Here is a 19,254-nt window from a genome sequence, read left to right as displayed (position 1 = left end):
CTGGGGAAGAGTGCATGGATGATAAGACTGCCTTAAGTTGCATTATGAAAAGTCAGTGGGGAGCATAGTGATTTTGGTGGTGTGCTCTGGGAAGATTAAGTTGGCAGTGTAAGAAAGGCAGATAAAAATTGAGAGACGAGCTCATGCTTAAGCAGTTTGAGGTAACAGGTCCACTTCTTTGGCAGAGCCATTCTGACCACTGTAGAACTTGACAAGTTCTTGTTGGTATATCAGATATCCACTTGGCATCACTGAAACTCCACTGTGTGTGCGTGTATGTATGTGTGTGTGTGCGTGCGCGCGCATGTGTGTGTGTACTGCTTGAACAAAGTTTGCTTTACCTTGGTTGCTGATGGATTGTGCTGACACGTAGAGGGCTGGTTCTAGACAGTTCAGAGTTCCCTTTAAAATCATGTAGAAAGAGGATAAACAGAGACACCACCACCACCTCCCACTCAGCAGTCCTTGTCCATGACCCCTTCTCATCTCAGTCGATGTTCTTGAGGCAAGTGATCATAAACATTGACGTGTTTGCACCCTCCCTCAATCAAGATCCCTCCAGGGTTTGAGAGAGTATTGTGGGCACATCTCCTAGTTAGGGAAGGAAGTCCTCACTCTCTGACCAGCCTGACTGGTTTCTGGCCTGCTCTTCTTTTACAATCTACCATACTTCGTGATTCCAGATAAGGGGGTGCTTTAGATAATTGAAATAGTGTCATGGACAGGAGAAGGGGAGTCCTAGAGTCTTTTGTGTTCTAGAGATTCATGGTAAAGGCTATGGCTGGTTTTGTTATGGTTCACTCAATAGTGCCAGTTGTAAAATTTGTAATTATTATTTTTATTTACTAAGCACTTATAAGTGCCAGATTCTGTGACCTTAATGTACAGGAGTGTGTTTCATCTTCATAATAGCCAGATGACGTAGTATTATTATCCCAATCTTGTAAATGAGGACACCCAGGCCAAAGGGCACAGACCTAATTGGCAGCAAGGCAGGTAAGATTTAAAGCAAGTCTGTCTGTGGGCACCAAAGCCCTCCTTTTTGTCACCCCCTCCATTATCTCCCTTCCTGAGCCCTGCTGAAGGTCAAGTCAGGGCCTTCCATAAGGTGCCCCAGGAGTCTTCACAATCACCCTTTGAAGTAGGCCTATTGTGCTCATTTTGCAACTGAAAAAAACTAAAGCTCAGAAAAGTTGAATGACTTCCCCAATGGCATTCAGAGAGTAGGCAAGAACTAGGTTTGGGGTTTTGATTTTTTTTTTTTTTTTTTTGTCTTTAGTTATTTCAGTGAAAACATAACTGAATAGTGGAATGAGCATGGGAGGAGTAGAGAGTATTATGGATGGTGTAAATGACTTAAGTAGCATTTCTAGTTTATTTAGAGAAGCAGTGTGGTAGTATCCAAAGGAATCTAGAGTCAGCCTGGGTTCTGATCCTGATTACTTGGGACCTTGGTCAAGTTCCTTTAGTTCTTTATACTTCAAGTTTCTCCTCGGAAAAACAGACAAAATAGTAGTCTCTGCCTCATGGAATACAGATTAAGTGTGTCAATGGGGCCTCCCTGGTGGCGGTGGCACAGTGGGTTGAGCGCAGCACTGTGAAGCTGTCCTAAGCCTCTGCAGCGTGGGTTTGATTCCCAGCTGGCCAGGGAGATACCCCCATGGCACAGCAGACCTCTCCTGCCTCGCCCGCTGCTCCCCTCAGCAGTGTCTTTGGTCCGTCTGCCTGTTCTGCTCCCCGCTCTATCACTGGTGAATTCTCTCACCCTCCCACGCCTCTGGCCTGTACCCCAGTTCTTGTATAAATAAATAAATCTTAAAAAAAAAAGTCAATATGTGCAAATTGCTTATGTAAGTTCCTGGTATGTAGCACACATCATATGTGTTGTTACTTATTAAGCCCCTTTTCTTTATAAGGCACTTATGCCAAATATATTGTATTACTAATAACCAACAATTGTATTAATAATAGCCAACAAGTGGATGGTACTTATCTACCAGTGATCCCATTTTACAGATAAGAAAACTTAGGTTAAGAGATGCTAAATATTTCTCCTGAGGACATGTATCCATTCATCCACAGATACTTATTGTAAATCTATTCTGTGCCTCTTGGTATTGTGGGTACTTGTAGGGATCCATTGCTGAACAGAACAGACTCAAAGCCCTGCCTTGTGGAACCTAAAGGACAGGAACTTGAACTGGAGCTTGCCTTTTAATTCCTTTTTCCCTCTTTCTCTCTCCCTGTCAGCTATTTTATTTAATGAGCATTGACATTTCAGAATGGCCAAGATGGCACTCCACTTCCTTTGCTTTGGAAATACTCTTGCTTTGGGCCTTTGATTCCTGACAACTTGGCAGTCCCAGGGGAGGAAAGTCACAAGCATTTAAGGGTGGGGTACCTTGATCTGAGATGTGAAATGGAACCATACCACATCCGGCCTCTTTCACTTACGGGTCACTGCAGTGGCAGAGCAAGTGTGGGTGCTGGGCAGTGCTAGGCGGGTCTTGTCTGTTCTCTTGGTGAAGCAGAAAGTGCAGCTCTGCCTTGATCCACCTTGAGATGAGACCCCTACTGTCCAAGGCAGAATAACCAGAGGTGCGTCCTCTGCAGGAAGACCCTACTTTGCTAGTCCAGACCCCACTTACTGTCTCCATTCCTGGAGTCCTGAGGGGTTGCAACCACTGTGTGAGGTTCGCCTGGGCCTCTGTTTGGAAATGCATGATGGTGGGAGGGTGAGAGCCACAGTTTCTGCTCTGTGATCACATGGTCTCTGGGAAGATCTCCCAGGGGGATCCCCTGATCACCTTTATCACTTGAGTGGAGACATCATGTGGGTTAGAACACGAACTTGTTGCTATTCATATATGTGCCTGTTGATATGGGATAGTTCTTTTTCCCCATGTTTGTTGAGGTAAAGTAGGTTTATATATTTGTGTCTGCTCTGGGGGTTGTGGGCTCAAACCTCTACAAATGTTTGGGTTCATTCTTTTTTTGGACAATCATTTGTATCATTCTAGGGGAAAAAAAGTGCTAATACACAGACCCACCTGTGCGCCCCACGAACTCACAGTACATGTAGGAACTTAACACTCCAGCTTGATAGGAAATGATTTTATTTATTTTTTTTTGGCATATGTCAGTTAAGAAGAAAGTTTTTAGGTGAATTTTCTTGTGCTTGTCAACCTGGTTGAAATTAGATATTCTTCTGTACTGGTGATTAAGTGGGCCCCTCATGTCCCCAGGGGGTCTGCTTTCCTAATTGTGGGTCTCCACCTCTCAGGGTGCTGTGAACACACGTTCTGTGTTTAAATGTATTGAAATTTGCTGAGGATTTTGTTCACAGAATCTCAACTGTGAAAGTGATGCTGGGCTTTTAAATTAAATTGATTAAATTTGAGATTACGGTGAAACCATCAAAAACTCCACTCACACAGGGTAATTGACGGGCTCTGTGTTTCCCCACTTGGCTTCTTTACAGGGGACCCTGGCTCCTGAGAACCAGGCTGACTCAATAGCCCTCCTCACCCTGAAATGGCCCATTAAAAGATGCCTGTTGGGTGGTAACCTCCCCATACGTTTTCTCAATAAAGAGGAAAAGATGGGCAGGGGTGGGGTGGTGGTGGTGGGGTTGGGGAGACTGCTGCTGCATTTAGAGCTGCAGCCTCTCAAAGCCATGGGGCAGACTGTTTAGTTCCGTGTCCCCTGTCCCATTCAGGCCCCTGCATGTTTGGACGCTTTCTTTAGCTTTTCCCTGAGCCTTGACGGCAGATCTCTCAATAGGGGAAAGCCCAGCTCAGATTAGCTGAATGCCTCTTAGGCACAATGCTCTGCATGCTAATGGCACTGGCCGGCCCCCACCGACCGACTGCTCCCCAGTGGGACTCTGGCTGTTGCCCAGACCCAAGCAGCTGCCTCAGATTCCGAGATGGGGTCCGACTGGCTTCCTAAAGTTGCCTTTTTTTCTTTTTTGTAGATCTACACGGACTGGGCCAATCATTATCTAGCCAAATCGGGCCACAAACGTCTCATCAAGGATCTTCAGCAAGATGTGACGGATGGTGTCCTCCTGGCCCAGATTATCCAGGTTGTGGGTAAGTGCAGGTTTTGTGTTGGGGGTCGCTCAGTTCCAGTGGAAACCCGCAAAGGATGGAGTCAGACAAGGAGGAGGGAACATTGAAATCTCTAAGAAAACCATGGCGTTCCTGTCACACGTGTTTACAATTTATTTGATTCCGTTTTACACTCGGGGAGTGTGGGTGCCAGCTCGATTTTTCTGATAAGTCACCCACACAGCAATCTCATCTTGATTTTTTACGAAGAAAGATTGACCCTGGCTGGAGGGAAACGCTGGTGGTTGGGGAGGGGCCCTCTATCCCCTGTCTTGCCTCTGACTATCTTTCTGGTGCTCTTGTTTCCTCCCTCTGATGGTACTTTTTTGGGTGAATTATTCTGGAAATATTTCAGAAAAAGAAAACCCCCACAACGTGGGGCTGGTTTATCCTGCCAACTCTAATTGGGTCTGAGAAATCAAAGGATCCCTCCACAGAGGGTTGGTTCTGGTTATAATAGTAGGGGGAGGGAAGCAGCAGTGGGGGGATTTTTAATGTCTTGGCTGCAAACTGGGAGGAGAAGGTTCACCTGGGAAGGCACGTGGCTGGAGGCTGGTCCTGCTCTGCCTCGGGTCTTAAGCTTCCCAGTGGTTCTGCCTGAGAGCTCAGAGCCGACTGAGAAGAAGGGAGGTCAATTAGACGGCATTAGGCTGATTATTGTTGCTGGCAGCCTTGGCAGCAGACTCTTCCATGCCAAGAAAGAGCCCGAGGGAAGGCGAGCAGCCCTCTGGCATGTGTTAGTGAGGAAAAGTGGCTTATCCTTCAAGGGTGAGAAGTTGCCGTAGCTCTGCCCACCTCTTGAGATTGTACCTGAAAATGGCCAAGTTGACCTTAGCTGAAACTAGGACTGCCTGTGCCACTGACAGAAAAAGATGTTTCCTTGATATCCTAAAGCTGATTTATAAACTTTTCCTTTCTTATTTCCTTCTCTCTGTATATTTGTTTTTAAGTTGCCATATAAAGAATTGTCTCAAATGTAGAGACTTAGAGCAATGCATGGATATCATCCCATAGTTTTTGTGCCTCAGGAGTCCAGGCATAGCTTACCCAGGTGCAAAGCTACAGTCATGGTGTTCGCCAGGGTTGAGTTCTTATCTGAAGGCTTGACTGGGATGGGGTCAAGTTCAATCATTTCTTTGCACCTAATAAGAGTATGGGTCCTGATTACTTGGCGCTGATTAGAGGCTTCCCTTAGCTCTTTGCCATGTGGGTCTCCCACTGTATAAGCTGCAATTGAGTGCTTCAGTGCCAGGAGGGGAGAAAGCTAGAGCAAGTATGGTAGCGAGAAGGTATTTTATATTGTGACATTATCATGGGAGTGACATCTCACTGCCTTTGCTGTATTCTATCAGCTCCTGCCTTGCTCACTCTGGGAGGGGGTGCATGGAGTAGTGACTGTAGAAGGGCTTGGACTTAAATGGGATGATAATTGGAAGTCACCTTGAAGTTTTTCTGCCACATTTTTCTTCCTCTCTTCATCATCACTCATACCAAGATCTTTTAAAAACTTTTTCAAATTTACCTCATTTTAAAAACTTTTCAAATTTTCCTAACATCCTTATGAAGCAGGTGGTATTCTCCCCATTTTATAGATGCAGAAACTGAGGTCCATTGTGTCTCAGTATCCCAGTATAATACAAAGGAATGTAACACAGATAAATTGTTCTTTTACCCTGCTGCATAATGTGCTCTCTCAACCCAGAGATGCTACACCTAGTAGAAGGCTAAGACTCCCTTCAGTTCAGTAACCATTTATTGAACATTTTATGTATGACAGCATTTTGCTCCTTATTAGGAAAAATCAGAGAAATGTCCAAAACTCATAACCTTGGAAGAAAGAGTAGCTTCTTGGCAAGTTCTTCCTGGAAGGGACGACTGGCATCTGAGCTGGGTTTTGATCTCCATATCTAATCAGTCACATCACTCACCTACTCTGATTGAGTTTTGGGACAGAACAGAGTGTTTCCACCAGGAACCTTCTCAGCTTTCAGCAGAAGGAGCAAAAGTGAAAGTGGCAAAGAATGGTAGCATGAGGTCTTGCAGTCATCTCAGTACCATCTCCTTCCAATTTGGGACCTTAGAAGAGCCTTTAACCTCTGTGGCTCTGTTTCCCCTTCTTTAACACTGGCAGGACCATGCCTGCTTTGTCTGATCTTGTGACAGTCTTAAGAAATGCAAGGTAGATTTCAAATATGAACTATGTTAATAAACTATGAAGTGGCCCTTAATAGCACTTGGTAACTAACCACTGCGTAAACGTCTGCCTAGATACCAGTCTAGGCATGATGAGGCCTTGGTGTCAGTGTTAGAGAGCATCATGGTAGGTAAGTTATGTCTGACATGGTCTCAGAGGGTGGATAATAACATGTATGTCATGGATTCACTCAGCATAGTGCCGAGAAAATGTAAGCTGGCAGTTTTTTTTATCATTGTTCAGGAGTATGCTTCATCTCTTCAGATGACTTGAACCTCCTTAGACAGTGGCCCCTCTGGGCCTGAGCTACTGGACTGACTTTAGAGGCTCAAATCAGTACTAATAACCAGACTCCCCTTCAGTCATCCAAGAGAGGATTTCTCTAGAAAGGACTCCTAAGCATGCCAAATATCAGCACATGGACCTCTATCTCTGACTGTCTTGCTGTGTACCCTCAGCTCTGGATGTGGAGGACAGAGACCCAGAAGATGGGGAGCTGAGAAGGCAGCTAGATGTAGTAGTCTCCTGTATGACTTCTAGGTTGTCTTCAGCCAACCTGGTGTTTAATCTTACAATATCTTGTGAACACAGATCTGTTGGTGAGGGGTAGGGAACAGCATATTCTGACCAGGATTCTGAAATATTGACCCATTATGCTCTACATTCAGTGTCCTTGCTTTCCCCCACACATGGGCCCATTAGAAGAGTAAATAGAAAGGTATATTTGTAAGTATACATGTGTTTAATGTATATGTATGTGTATGTATATTTCTCTCAATATATAAACAATTATATATAAATAATTGTATGTGTACATATACATATATGTGTATATGTGTGTATATACATTTGCAGAGTTGTAGACTTGGTGGCTCTGTCTTGTGCTGGACAGGATTCTAGTGATTATAGTTCTCTGGTTGGTAAGCTGCCACTCATTCTTGAAAAGTCAATTTCTCTCTCTGACATTTTTTCTAATCCCCCAGATAGCTGGAGAGACCCTCCTCTATCAACCCACAGGCTGATCTCGTAAGTCTGGGTCTTCTGTAGGCCTGGGTCTGATTCATACTCTTTTTTTGGCTCATAGGATTTTGCATGGTTTTTGGCGGGCAGTGATGCTCAAGAAATTTAAGAGGATTAAGGCTGAGAATTTTATTCAGTGCAGCCCCTGCTTCTGCAGGCCTGGGGTTGGATTCTTTCCAACAGGTGGCCTGGATGTTTCCCCTTCTCAGAGTTTAGTTTTCTTTTGAACATTCCTCTGAACTGTATGGTGCCACCTCCTCCTCTCTAGGATTCTGCTACAGATCTCAACTCTTAAAATTTGAACGGGACTTTTAAAAGCCCCAACATGAGGCATGAGTTGCTTCTCTGAAAAGTGATTAAAGGATTATTAAATACCTCCTGTGATGGGAAGCTTTCTACTGACTCAGGTAGCTAGTTTTAATGTTGGAGAATTGGATCTTTTAAAAACTCTTCTTTCATTAGGTTGCAATCTGCCCCTCTTGGTGGTTTCTCCCCACAATTACAAGTTCTGCCCTCTTAGGCCGCAAAGAATAATCTAAATTGAGATGAGAGTATCAGAATAATTGAGGATGGTTGTAGATGATAAACATGGAATAAAATAGGGCTCTGCAAGTGTACACTGATAGATAAATCAATGGGAAGAGAAGAGAAAACTCAGCTGTCCAGGAGACTGCTGACTGATAAATGTGGAGAGAATGGCCACCATTATTGTAGAGATTAGTAAAGGCAAGAATCATCAATGGATGCTAAATCTAGTGTAGAAAGTTTGATGAGAAATTGGCTGTTTGCATGGCCTCAAAGTGTCTCTCCACTGCTGGTTAGTTGCAAGGGGAAAATGTAACAACCTTATGGGAGAGAAGCCAGATCCCTGATGTGAAACACTAAAAGAACACATAATCGGGGCCTCCCCTGGTAGCGCAGTGGTTGAGCGCTGGGCTGCAAGGCTGCCCGCAGCCTCTGCAGCACCGGTTTGTTCCCCAGCCGCCGGCACAAAAAAAAAAAAAAAGAACACATAATCTAGGATCCCAGGCAGTGATGGAAAACTGAAACTAATCAGGAATCCTAAATAAACCAAAATGATGGACTATTCTATTGGGGGAAAAAAAAAACTGGCCTGTATTCAAAAATGCCAGTGCCATGAAAGGTTAAGGTAGAAAAAGTAGTCTAGAATAAAGGATACTAAAGAGACATGACCACTAAATGCACTACATGGTCCTGGAGTAGATCCTGTTCAGGGAAATAAAACGCTATAAAAAGACACTTTTGAGTCAGTTGACAAACTTGGGATTTGGGGATTATGTCAATATTAAATTTTCTTAGTTTTACTATTATGCCATCAGATAATTGCTTTGTTCTTTAAATATACATACTAAGTAGAAAGGGCAAAGGACAGGCTCTAAGTAGTCTATGCTAACATGATTCAGGGGGAAAAAAATGGGTTTTTATGTAGAGAGGGAGGGGAGAAGGAGAGATGGAAAGATAGTAAGAATGGATGAAGATACGTGGGAACTTTCTGAACTATTCCTGTGACTTTTTTGTGTGCTTGAAGATATTTAAAAGTAAGATGTCCAAAAGAAAAGAGCATACCCAATGAAGACCTATCAAGATTAGTGGGGTGAGGAGCTTGTTCCTTTTAAGGAAGACCTCTTCCTAAACTGGAGGGACCTGCAATGAGATCCAGCCCAAGATAGGAGGTGAGGGTTTGTAATTAGTGGGCAGGTGGGATTCAGGGAAATCTTCCTGGAAGAATATATTTAGAAGCAGAAATTTCAGATTTGGAATCAGCTGGTCAAGAAAATAATGTGTAGAAATGCTGGAGGATCTAGAGCTAGAGGATCATGAGAAAATAAGACAGGGTCACCAGGTATTGGGCAGTGAATTCTATGTTTTATCCTAAGTCAAAGGCCAGTGGTTGAGGAGTTGATTTTCAGGTTGGGGAGTGACTTGATGAGAAGTATGGTTGGAAGGAGAACATTAATACTGCTTCTAAGTTTTCATCTATCCCCAGTACATCCTGGGATCCATTGATCTTAGCTGTCCTGGATGCTAGGCTTCCTGGACAGTAGAATTATTTGGGGGGGGGGACGGACATCCTTTTCCATCTTTCCTTTCTGCCCAATAAGCAGAAAAAGGCCCTTTTGCTGCCTTTCAGGGACATTCCTTTAGAGGGCGGGGTTTGTGTCTGCCTGTTCAACCTCTTATTAGTGTGATTATCTTCTTGAGTCATGAGCATCCCAAAGCCATCCCAGTCCATCACAGTGCCATCTCCATGAGTTATTTAAAAAGGTTTATGAGGCCAGGATGAACAGCATGAATCAAGAAAGACAGGCCTCTCCCTTCCTCCTTGCATTGCTGTCACTCAGGGAAGGTGCCAGGGGGGTTGGAGTGAGGGAGGGAGAGATGGGCAAATGAAGAAGGTGGGTAGAGGAGAGTGAGGAGGGAAACAGGATGAACAAAAGGAATGGTGAAAATGAGGAGACTAGAGGGAAAGATTCCCAGTTAGAGGCGAAGAGAGCTGAGAGCAGCTTATTTTTCTACTACCATTTCAGCTGCCTCTGAGCACAACCACCTTTTTTCCTGGATGACCTATTACCATTTCATGGCCTTGGGTCAGTCATCTGCCTTTCCAGATAGCCTGTTCCTCTCTTTTCCCGTTGGCTGAACTGCCAGCTGCCCTGTTCACATGCATAGAGGCCCACAAAGATTGGAGGGCTGTTGAAATACTCTGAATCCTTCAGAGAAGGTTTTTAAAAAGTAATGAGCTTGATGCCACTCTTCTGATTTAAAAAGTGCACTGATGCTTTCTAGTTACTAAGTTGTCACCTTGTGTTACTGCATTTGTGGGCTAAGAATATCTGGAACATGCTGGAATAAATAAATTTTCATTGGCACTTACTGACGCCAATTTTAATTACAGTTGAGGACTTTGGGGACAAGTGCCTTTGCATCTTTGGTTATCTGCTTTGGGGATGTAGCTAAAGACCCCTTACCCCAAGTTAATAAATTCAGCTCTGAAAGCCAAGTTCTTCTTCCTTCTTACCAGGAGAATCAGAGCTGCTATTATTGCTCTAAGTATTTATGACAGCCATGGAAATTCTTGAGGATTTAAGCAGAGGAGAAACATTTAAATTACATAAAATTGGAGAATAGGAGATCCAAAACTTGGCTTGTATTTTTATCAAGCATGTATTATGAATTTGGGCTTAATCATTTGACTTAGATCTTTCCCATGTATTCATTAGAGTGGTCATACATAGATGCAATTCCATTGGTTTATTTTGAATGTTGCAAATTGGCAGCATTAGGCTTACAGGAGCTGTGATAACTGCACTCAAGGAGCACCTGATTGTTTTTCAGGTATAACCTTGAAAAGAATTAGAGGAAGAACAAGTCCTTTGGTTTTGTTTATCCAGATGGTATATAAAGAATCTTCAAATGATTTCTTAGGATCACAGTGATCCAGCCTTCACTTTAATGAGCACTAATGACCTAATGCTGAACTGGGTATTGATCAGAATCCAATGACTTATGAGTTTGGTCATCATGAGTATCCAATTGGATGATAACTGAGTGACCTTGATTTTCTTTTCTTTGTGTTTTAATTTATTTTTATTTATTTATGCATAGAAGAACTGGGGTGTAGGTCAGAGGTACAGGGAGTTAGTGGATTCACTAGAGATAGAGTGGGGAGCAGAACAGGTGGATCTACTGAAATACACTGCTGAAGGGAGCAGTGGGTGAGACAGGAGGGGTCTGCTGCACCGTGTGGGACCAAACTCATGCAGCACTGTCTGGTGAGAGCTTGATAGCACTGAGACTTTAATCCCTGTGCTATCAGGGAGGCCCCCTTTCATGACCTTGATTTTCAAAGGACATATATTTATTGTCCAGTGTCGAATATCATAATCCAAGGTCAGAGTGCATGCCTGCCATAATTTTCCATGTATGAAAGAGTAAGGAAGGGGTTTTTTCCCCCAATCTTTGGCATGTACATCTCTATTTACAAGTCAAAAGATAGCTGCCTCAAATAGGCAGTAAAACCTTGATTCATTGAAATGATCAAATACTCATTTCTTAGCGCCACTCAATGCACATTGATTGAATGACTACTATATGCCAGGCACTGTCCTAAGCTTCTGGGGTTAGAGTAGGAAAGAAGGTAGGTAAAAATCCTTGTTCTTAAGGAGTTTACATGCTAGTCATACATTCTGGCTAATTGTATTTTCTGGTGAACTGAAGAGCAAATGTCCAAGGAATGAGATGACTCACAGCTGTCTTTTATGTACTTTTTAAATGCTTTATGGCACCTCTTTTAGGACTAGGGAAAGCAGGTGGAAGAGACTTCCTTAAAATACTTTTCTCACTGTTCTTAAGAGTCGAGAAAACTCAATTTGATCTCTGATCTTTCCAGGTGAGTCATAAGGGTGAATTTCTATTACTTTTGGCAAATTCTAAAGATGTAGAATAGGCTAATGCACACTAACCAGGCTGTCTCAGTAATTGTATTGTTCAAACAATTTCCTGCCACTAGCTACCTTTCTTATTATTCGCTTCTCTCTCAAGGTAGAATCATTAGAGAAACACTTAGCCCAGTTGAGGGAATAGTGAGCTATATATAGGTTAAGGTGTTCTTAAATTTTAGAGACCTGAGGCATTTTTATTCTGTTTTTCATTTCAGGCAGTTTTAAATGTGTTTTCGTGGATGTTTCAGCCATCAGAGTCATTAAAATCTGATGTGATATGTGTGTGTGTATATATATATATACATATATATTTATATAAAATTCACTTTTGAAGCCTCTCACTAGCCCCTAAGGATAGAAATGTGGAAAACAAAATCTCCACATCTGCCGGGCACTCATAGCACTGTTGGGAAAGACAAGACAATGAATCAGGCATTAGGTGATCAAGAGCAAAGTAGAGATAGGTTCAGTGTGCTGAGAAAACAAAGATCTTGTCCTTCTCAGGGTGAGATGTGGGGTTAGGGGCTTGAAATTGTGTAGGGAAACATTAAGACTTAGCAGAGGAGGGCCTCCCTGGTGGTGCAAGGGGTTAAGTCTCAGCACTAGAAGTTAGTCACAGTCACTGCAGCAGGAGTTCTATTCCTGGCCAGGGAGGCAACCCACATGGCACAGCAAACATCTCCTGTCTGCCCCACTGTTCCCCTCAGCAGTGTATCTCAGTCAGTCCTCCTGTTCTGCTCCCCACTCTGTCTCTGGTGAATCCTCTCACTCTTCATCGCCCCTGACCCACCGCCCCCTGCACCTCTGGACTACGTTAAAGCTCTTGTATGCATAAATAAATAATATATATATATTTTTAAAAGACTTAGCAGAGGAGGAAAATCCTTAGTTCTTTGCTATGGAGTCCTGACTTTCTGGGCCTAACGCAAATGGACACAGCAAAAAAAGACTATATATGTAACATAGGTGATAATGTATACTAGTGGGCTAATGTTAATTACCATTTTTAGGACACTCACTGTATTTTGGGCACTGCACGAATAAGCATTTTACTGGCATTAAATATTGTAATCTCAAGACTCCTCCAGTGAAGTAGGTAATATTCACTCCATATATAGTTAAGAAACTGACTCAGAGAGGTTGAGTAACATGGTTACGATCACACAGCTAAGAAGCTGTTGAGCTAGCATTCAAACTGGATTATTTGCCTCCAAAGCCAATGGCCTAGTCACTACACATGCTGCCTTTCTAGTGCTGCTGCAGGGGCAAGCTTGGACCCTCTGTGGACATCATGGGCTATGACTTGCATGGATTTCTCCACTCTTATGAAGAAGTGCATTTGCCATGGGAGACTGGCTCTTTCTTCCTTGTTATTGGTTTGAGTTCCAGTTAATTCAGTAAAGCCTCTTTCTATCTCTATTTCTATTTCTCTAAGTAGCTAGGTGCTATTATGACTTGAAACTTATGTTCCACATTTAATTAGGATTACTGTGTGGCCTACAAACCACTTTTCAGTCTTAACCTTCTATTTTACCCACTTGCCTCCACTTGGGTAATAGAATTAGGACAAACAAAAGTAATAGTAGTTTTCCTGCCTAAAGTTGCAATGAGATGATATCATCTGTGGCTTTTGTCCTGAGCTAGTTGTAGCCGGACTGGTCCATCTTGAGCCATCAGCCCAGCTTTTGTGCTGAGGTTATGCTTGGCCTGTCTGAGAGTCTAAGGCATAGCCACAGCTTAGTCTATTTCCCAGACTCCAAATGCTTCCACACTGCCCCATCACTCCAAGACTGTGTAATGCAGTTGTCTCTGCTTTAAATGACGACGACCTTGTCCCAGCTGTCCCTGGAAGACACTCGATGAGTAAATCCTGAAGCTTGCTAGATGCGTCTCAGCATTTCACATGCCTGCTTTGATTGGACAAAACCCAGTACGGATCTTAGGACTTGGTTGGCTTCTAGTGTCCCAAACATGGCTATTCAAAGTGTTTGTGGTGATTCTTTCTCTGATTTGCATTTCCTTTTTCAGCAAATGAAAAGATTGAAGACATCAATGGCTGTCCAAAGAACAGATCACAAATGGTAAGTAGTGCATGGGGTGTGAGTGTGTGTGTTTTGTTAGTAAGTACTGCCCCTCGATGATATTGACCATCATGAAAACATTCACACCAGAAGCTTCCCTCTAGGGGATTATATTAATAAACTAACAGCTATTTCCAAGTAGCTGTGGTCCGCTCCTCTGACATTTGTTGGCATTTACTGAAACATGGCTGTGAGTTTTACGTGGATTGTGAGACAGCAAAAATGAAATACGGCCCTTGCTCTTAGAAACAAATTTTGCAGAACTGGTATAAACATATACTTGTTTAGAACTTGGATTGTTATGACTTGTTTGGCTTCCTCAAAGACCCACAGTGATATCTGTTGGTGTACGGTGCGGAGGCACAGATGAAGGGATGGTACCTTACAACTCAGAAATCCAGACATGTGGTCTGGCTGCCTTGCATGGCTGGAATGATGTGAAATCAGAACTGTGACTGGAGATGTGAAACATACCACGACGCCCAGACCATTATTAGGGTAACCTCGACGAGTAATATTTTCTCTGATGTGATGCCCTGATGCTCTGATATGATCCCTTCTACAAAAAAGAAATAAAATTAATCTTCTAAAATCTGTTCTTTTGTGTCCTGCACACAATCTTTGAGTTCAAAGTCATGATCACTGTTAGGTCAGAAAACATTCAGTTGGGATGCTCTTTCTCTGAGTTCTTAATTTTTCCCTTCAACATGCTTTCCAGGCATGAATATTTACACAAAGAATGTATATGAGCAGTCTGTTAAAATGACACTGTTTAAAACATGAAGGTGGAAACTCAAGAAGACAGTTTTTGCTGGACATTAATTTGCTTCTAGAAAACTAAAGAAAGACATAATTTGTCTTTCTAATCCCACCCACACCCTTTGCATAGGCACAATTTGACCATCTCATTCAGAATATATCAAAGTGATTGGAATTCCTTGGGTTTACTGTTTAATTTTCTGAGTTGTTTGTTATCCTAATGAATTGGACAGATAAGCAGCCTTTTACAGTTAACTTTTTCTGTTGCACCGAAAGTGTTTTTTATGATAACAAGGAATGTGTGTGTGTGTGCACTGGGGGAGAAACAGTTTTCAGTTGAGATTCTGAGACAAATTTCTCCTTTTTTGTTGTTCCACTGGAGATTTTGTTTCTTTCTGTTTGATCTGGAGAGAACTGCTCCTTATGTAGGAAAGCCCCACACAGACTTTTCAAGGCTGAAAGGCTTGGCTGCTATTTTTGCTAAGGCTATAGCAGCTGTCTAGTGTATTAATAATTGAGAAAGTTTGGAAGATAGAAGACTTAATTTTAGTGCTAGCATTTTACACATGCAGTCATATCTTCACATAAAAGCGATGGAGTATTGCCTGCTGGCATAGTTGTCAAGGTATTTGTCCCAGTCCATTATAATGCATGCATGGAACAGACATTGAAAGGTAGCGAACCCTGTATTCAGTTAGGTGCATTTGTGTTTTTTTGCTTTTTCTGTTGGAGGTGTTATGTGTTGTTAAAGTCCACTTTCAAGGTTAGAATACCACTACCGTGATTTTTTTCTGTGTAAGTTTACTTCTATGTGCACATTTATTTATAAATACTACTGCAGCCCTAATGCAGTTTTGTGGTTTCACCATAACTCAATTATGGAAGTCCTCTTTTTTTTTTCATGGACTTTTTTGTTGTTGTTCTTGGAACACAGGAATATAAAATTCTGTAACTGTCTGTGATAATTAGTTCCAGATTAGGGTTAGAGACAGACATGATCTGGTGGTAAATACAGCAGAGAATAGTTCAGTACACAGGCTGAGAGTCCAGGACAATGTGAGAACCTCCACCATAGTCGTCCAATCTGCAGGAAATGAGAATGGTGATAAGACAACAGAGCCATTGTCCTTTCCCGTACATCACAAAGCAATGACACATCCCTGTGATAGGACTCACCAGGGCCACCCACTCAGAAGGTGCTTCTGATAGACAAGCATTTGTGATGTTCTTACTAACTGGGACACCAGTGTGCATATGTGAGCATACAAATAGTCAAAACTTTTCTACTTACAGGAAACATAATTTGGGAATATGACATAGTAGATGAACCACCATTTATAGATTCCTAGAAGGTTAACCTGCCAATTAGGCTTTAGTTAAGGTGGACAGTATAAAGATTTGTTGTTGTTGTTTGCTAACTCTTTCTTGTTTGAACACCGGAGGGAAAGAAGGTATGGAGAGTATCATACTGGCGAAGGAGGATGACATTCAATGAGATGAAAACTTGGGACATCTACCTGTTGGGAGGGTGTCTGTGACTCTTCTGAAAATAATCAGGACAGAGTTAGTATGCTCATTCCCCCCCAAAAACAGAGGATCTTCCTGGGTCTTTAATAATGGCGTCGAAGAAAATCAATTTTGTCTCCAAGCAGGAGGGGAATGGGTGCTTTTTCAGTTTTCAAGGGGCAAATTTGTTTCATCAGCTAAGTGGGGGGTAGAAAGTGGGTTTTGCTGCTGTAGGTAGGAGGAGAGATGTGCCCTAAGAAAGAGAGCATTTCTTGCCCTCACCCCTTCACTTACTCTCCTGACCCACTAGGCTGCTGGGCAGCTCCATTCTCCGCTTCTCTAACTCCCAACTTCCAGCTGGGCTTCAAGTCCTGCTCCCTCTCCCACACCCTCTCCCCAGCATGGGGAAGTGAAAACAGACACCTGGAGCATATCAACTAGAGACTTCCAGGGACATCAGGCACAAATGAGGGCATAGCATTGCATAATTTTAGTCTGTCAATCAGCAAACATTCAGAGTACCAACTAATGCCAGGCACTGTACTAGGCCAGGTGAATACAGGTGAACAATATGTGATTCCTGTGTCTCAAGGAACCCATGATGAATGGGCAGGAGACCAGTGCACAGTAAGAATAATATAATGGTGACTTTCTTTCCACAGACATCTGTTCACATAGGGATCCCTTTCATCCTGGGAGGTTTAAGAATAACTTCTAAGAGGATCAAAACAGGGGTGGGAAGAGCTCAAGGGACTATGGTGATGGTACACAGGTGAATTGGTGGTGGGAATTTCACAGGGACTACATCTGAGAGAAGAAAGCATACATTGTATAAAAATGAAGAATGATGTAAAAATATAAAAAATAAGAAGAAATTCTAAGGGGTAAATCTTGAAAGACAAGAGGGTTCACCCCAAGGGGATGATGGATGACGGGCGATTCCCATCACTGGAAATTTAGTTTACCTGAGGTTCTCATAAGTGCTTCAGAGGAGGGTTTTACAGCATTTGTTTATTGCATCCACTGAAGTACCATAAGCTGTGTCTGGTGAGACTCTTCTAGCCTCTCAGCAGCTACAACCTTTTGCTCTGTATGTCTGAGGTGAAGAGTGAGGCATGGAAGAGCTCAGAGTCGGAGAGACTCTAAAGGACCAGTGGTGTCCTCAGACCAGGGACAAGTCTTCATTCATCATCACTGCCCAGGTTGTGACATCTCAGGGAGCAACGCCCATCTTGGCGACCCTAGAGCAAAGTTTACTGAAGGAAAATACTTACTCATGATCATCCGCTCCTGTGGATAGATGAGAAATTGGGACATCTACCTGTTGGGAGGGTATCTGAGAGGAGAAAGCATACATTGTACAAAAATGAAGAATGATGTAAAATATATATAAAATAATAAAAAGAAGAAGAAGAATGAATTTGAAGGGGTGAATCTTGAAAGACATGAATCTAGAAAGGTGCTTCAATACTCAGAGTGCATCTGACCCTCAACTCTGCTGTGGGCCAGCGTGACAATTCCCACAGCCAGGTGTTGGATGGTGGAGGGCTGTCTCCAGGGAGAAGACCCTTGGAATCTATTTAACCCTCTCTTGGCCTTTGGAAAGTGAGAGTGTAACTGTGGCCAAAAGCAGAGATGCTGGCAGTCCCTTCTCTTCCCTGTCCCTGTCCCTGTTAAGCCCATCCTCCTCTCTGCTTTATGGAATCCTTTGCCCTGCTTTGGTCCCACCCAGATGCTTTTGGGGCCAAATCCTTGGAGATGGAGCTGTAGAAACAACACTCCCTGCTCTCACCCCTCTTCCCCCACCAAATTCATCCATTTGGCCCTTAAATAAGTTTGTGTATGTGCGTCAGAGCTGGTTAAATGCTTTGTCTGTTTAGCATTGCCATAGCAACCTAGGGGTATCTTTTTGGCTTTCAACTGGTATGTTCAGCAGAGTTATGTGTTAGTTTGAAAGGAGAAACATTGCTTGGAGCTCAGCCAGCAGGCACTGAGACAGCCACTGCTTTGCTCCCTGAACTTGAACTCACTGTACTCCTAGACACTGGCTCACTTTGGAGCCTAGCAATGCCCACCACAGGGGGTGGTTTTCTTTTTTAAATCATTCTTATTTTAAGCAGTTTGACTTTCTGTTGTTAATTAGGGGAGGTGTAAAGTTAGCAAGGCATGCTTGCCTTTTCAGCACAAAGTCCTGTGTTCTCTCTCCTCCCCTGGCTGATCTCAGGCCTGGGGTCATCTGGGGCCTCCCAGCCTCCTCCTGCCTTCAAGACTGAGGGCCAACCTGGGCTTGGGACCCAGACAGGTCAAGTAGGCATTCCTTCTCTGCTACTCTGTGGCCTTGAGCTAATTTTGTAACCTTTTGAAGCTATTATTTCCTGTTCTATAAAGTGGGATTGATAATAACACAGATCTCATAAAGTTTTTGTGATGACTAATGACTAATGGATAATAGTAATAATTGCAACTGTAACATAAAGCTAAAGCCTGTAGAGTGTTTGCCTCTTGCCTAAGTGCTTTACAAATATCCTTTGTTCATCTTCTCGACAGTCCTTTCAGACAGGTGACCCTTTATTACCCCTTGCTCTTCTCACGTAATCAGCACTTCATACGTGGCGGTTTCTGTGATCATGATGATTTGCTTTGGAGTCTTTCATATGTTTGGAGACATGGTGCCCTTGGACATGGGAGGCCTGCTGGTCCTCTTCTCCCCAGATTGCACATACCCCAGAATTTTACATACAGCCTGAGCATATTGTGCATTTCTGGTCCATGTGCCCCCTGCTGCACACGCTTCAAGTTTAGTTTAGGAAATAGTTTTGCTCCCTAGTTCCCTCCTCATACTCTTGAGTGCACAATGGAAAGCCCTTCATGATCAAGTTAGCATCATATCCTGCCACCCAGCCATCAAATTCTATATCCCAGTCATACTGGAACTTGGGGTGCTCCATGGAGGGGCTGGGAATCTCATTCCTTTGTTCTCTTGGGGGTCCTGTGGAAAACACCAGCATCTGGGAACCCAGGACAATGGAATATTGCACTTGGGCAGTGGGATAGTATACTTGGGCATGATTTTCAAACTTCTATTCTGTGAGCAGGACCTCTTTTCCCCCTAGGAAATT

The 19,254-nt window shown here is 43.1% G+C and overlaps 1 protein-coding gene across 5 annotated transcripts in view; it reads left to right on the top strand.

Annotated features, from left to right (window-relative positions):
* Nucleotides 1-19,254, top strand: part of NAV2 (neuron navigator 2) — a gene marked incomplete at both ends in the record, with an annotated part of 712,365 nt that overhangs the window by 442,832 nt on the left and 250,279 nt on the right. For all 5 annotated transcript variants that reach the window (XM_084252230.1, XM_084252229.1, XM_084252228.1 and 2 more), the window contains 2 exons: nt 3,977-4,094; nt 13,818-13,870. In XM_084252230.1, the coding sequence (XP_084108356.1) occupies nt 3,977-4,094; nt 13,818-13,870 (171 nt within the window). The remainder of the gene's footprint in view (nt 1-3,976; nt 4,095-13,817; nt 13,871-19,254) is intronic.

The sequence above is a fragment of the Talpa europaea genome, assembly GCF_964194135.1.
Source record: "Talpa europaea genome assembly, chromosome: 1".
In the NCBI taxonomy this organism is placed as follows: Eukaryota; Metazoa; Chordata; class Mammalia; order Eulipotyphla; family Talpidae; genus Talpa; species Talpa europaea.
This window is presented reverse-complemented; position numbering and strand designations above follow the sequence as displayed.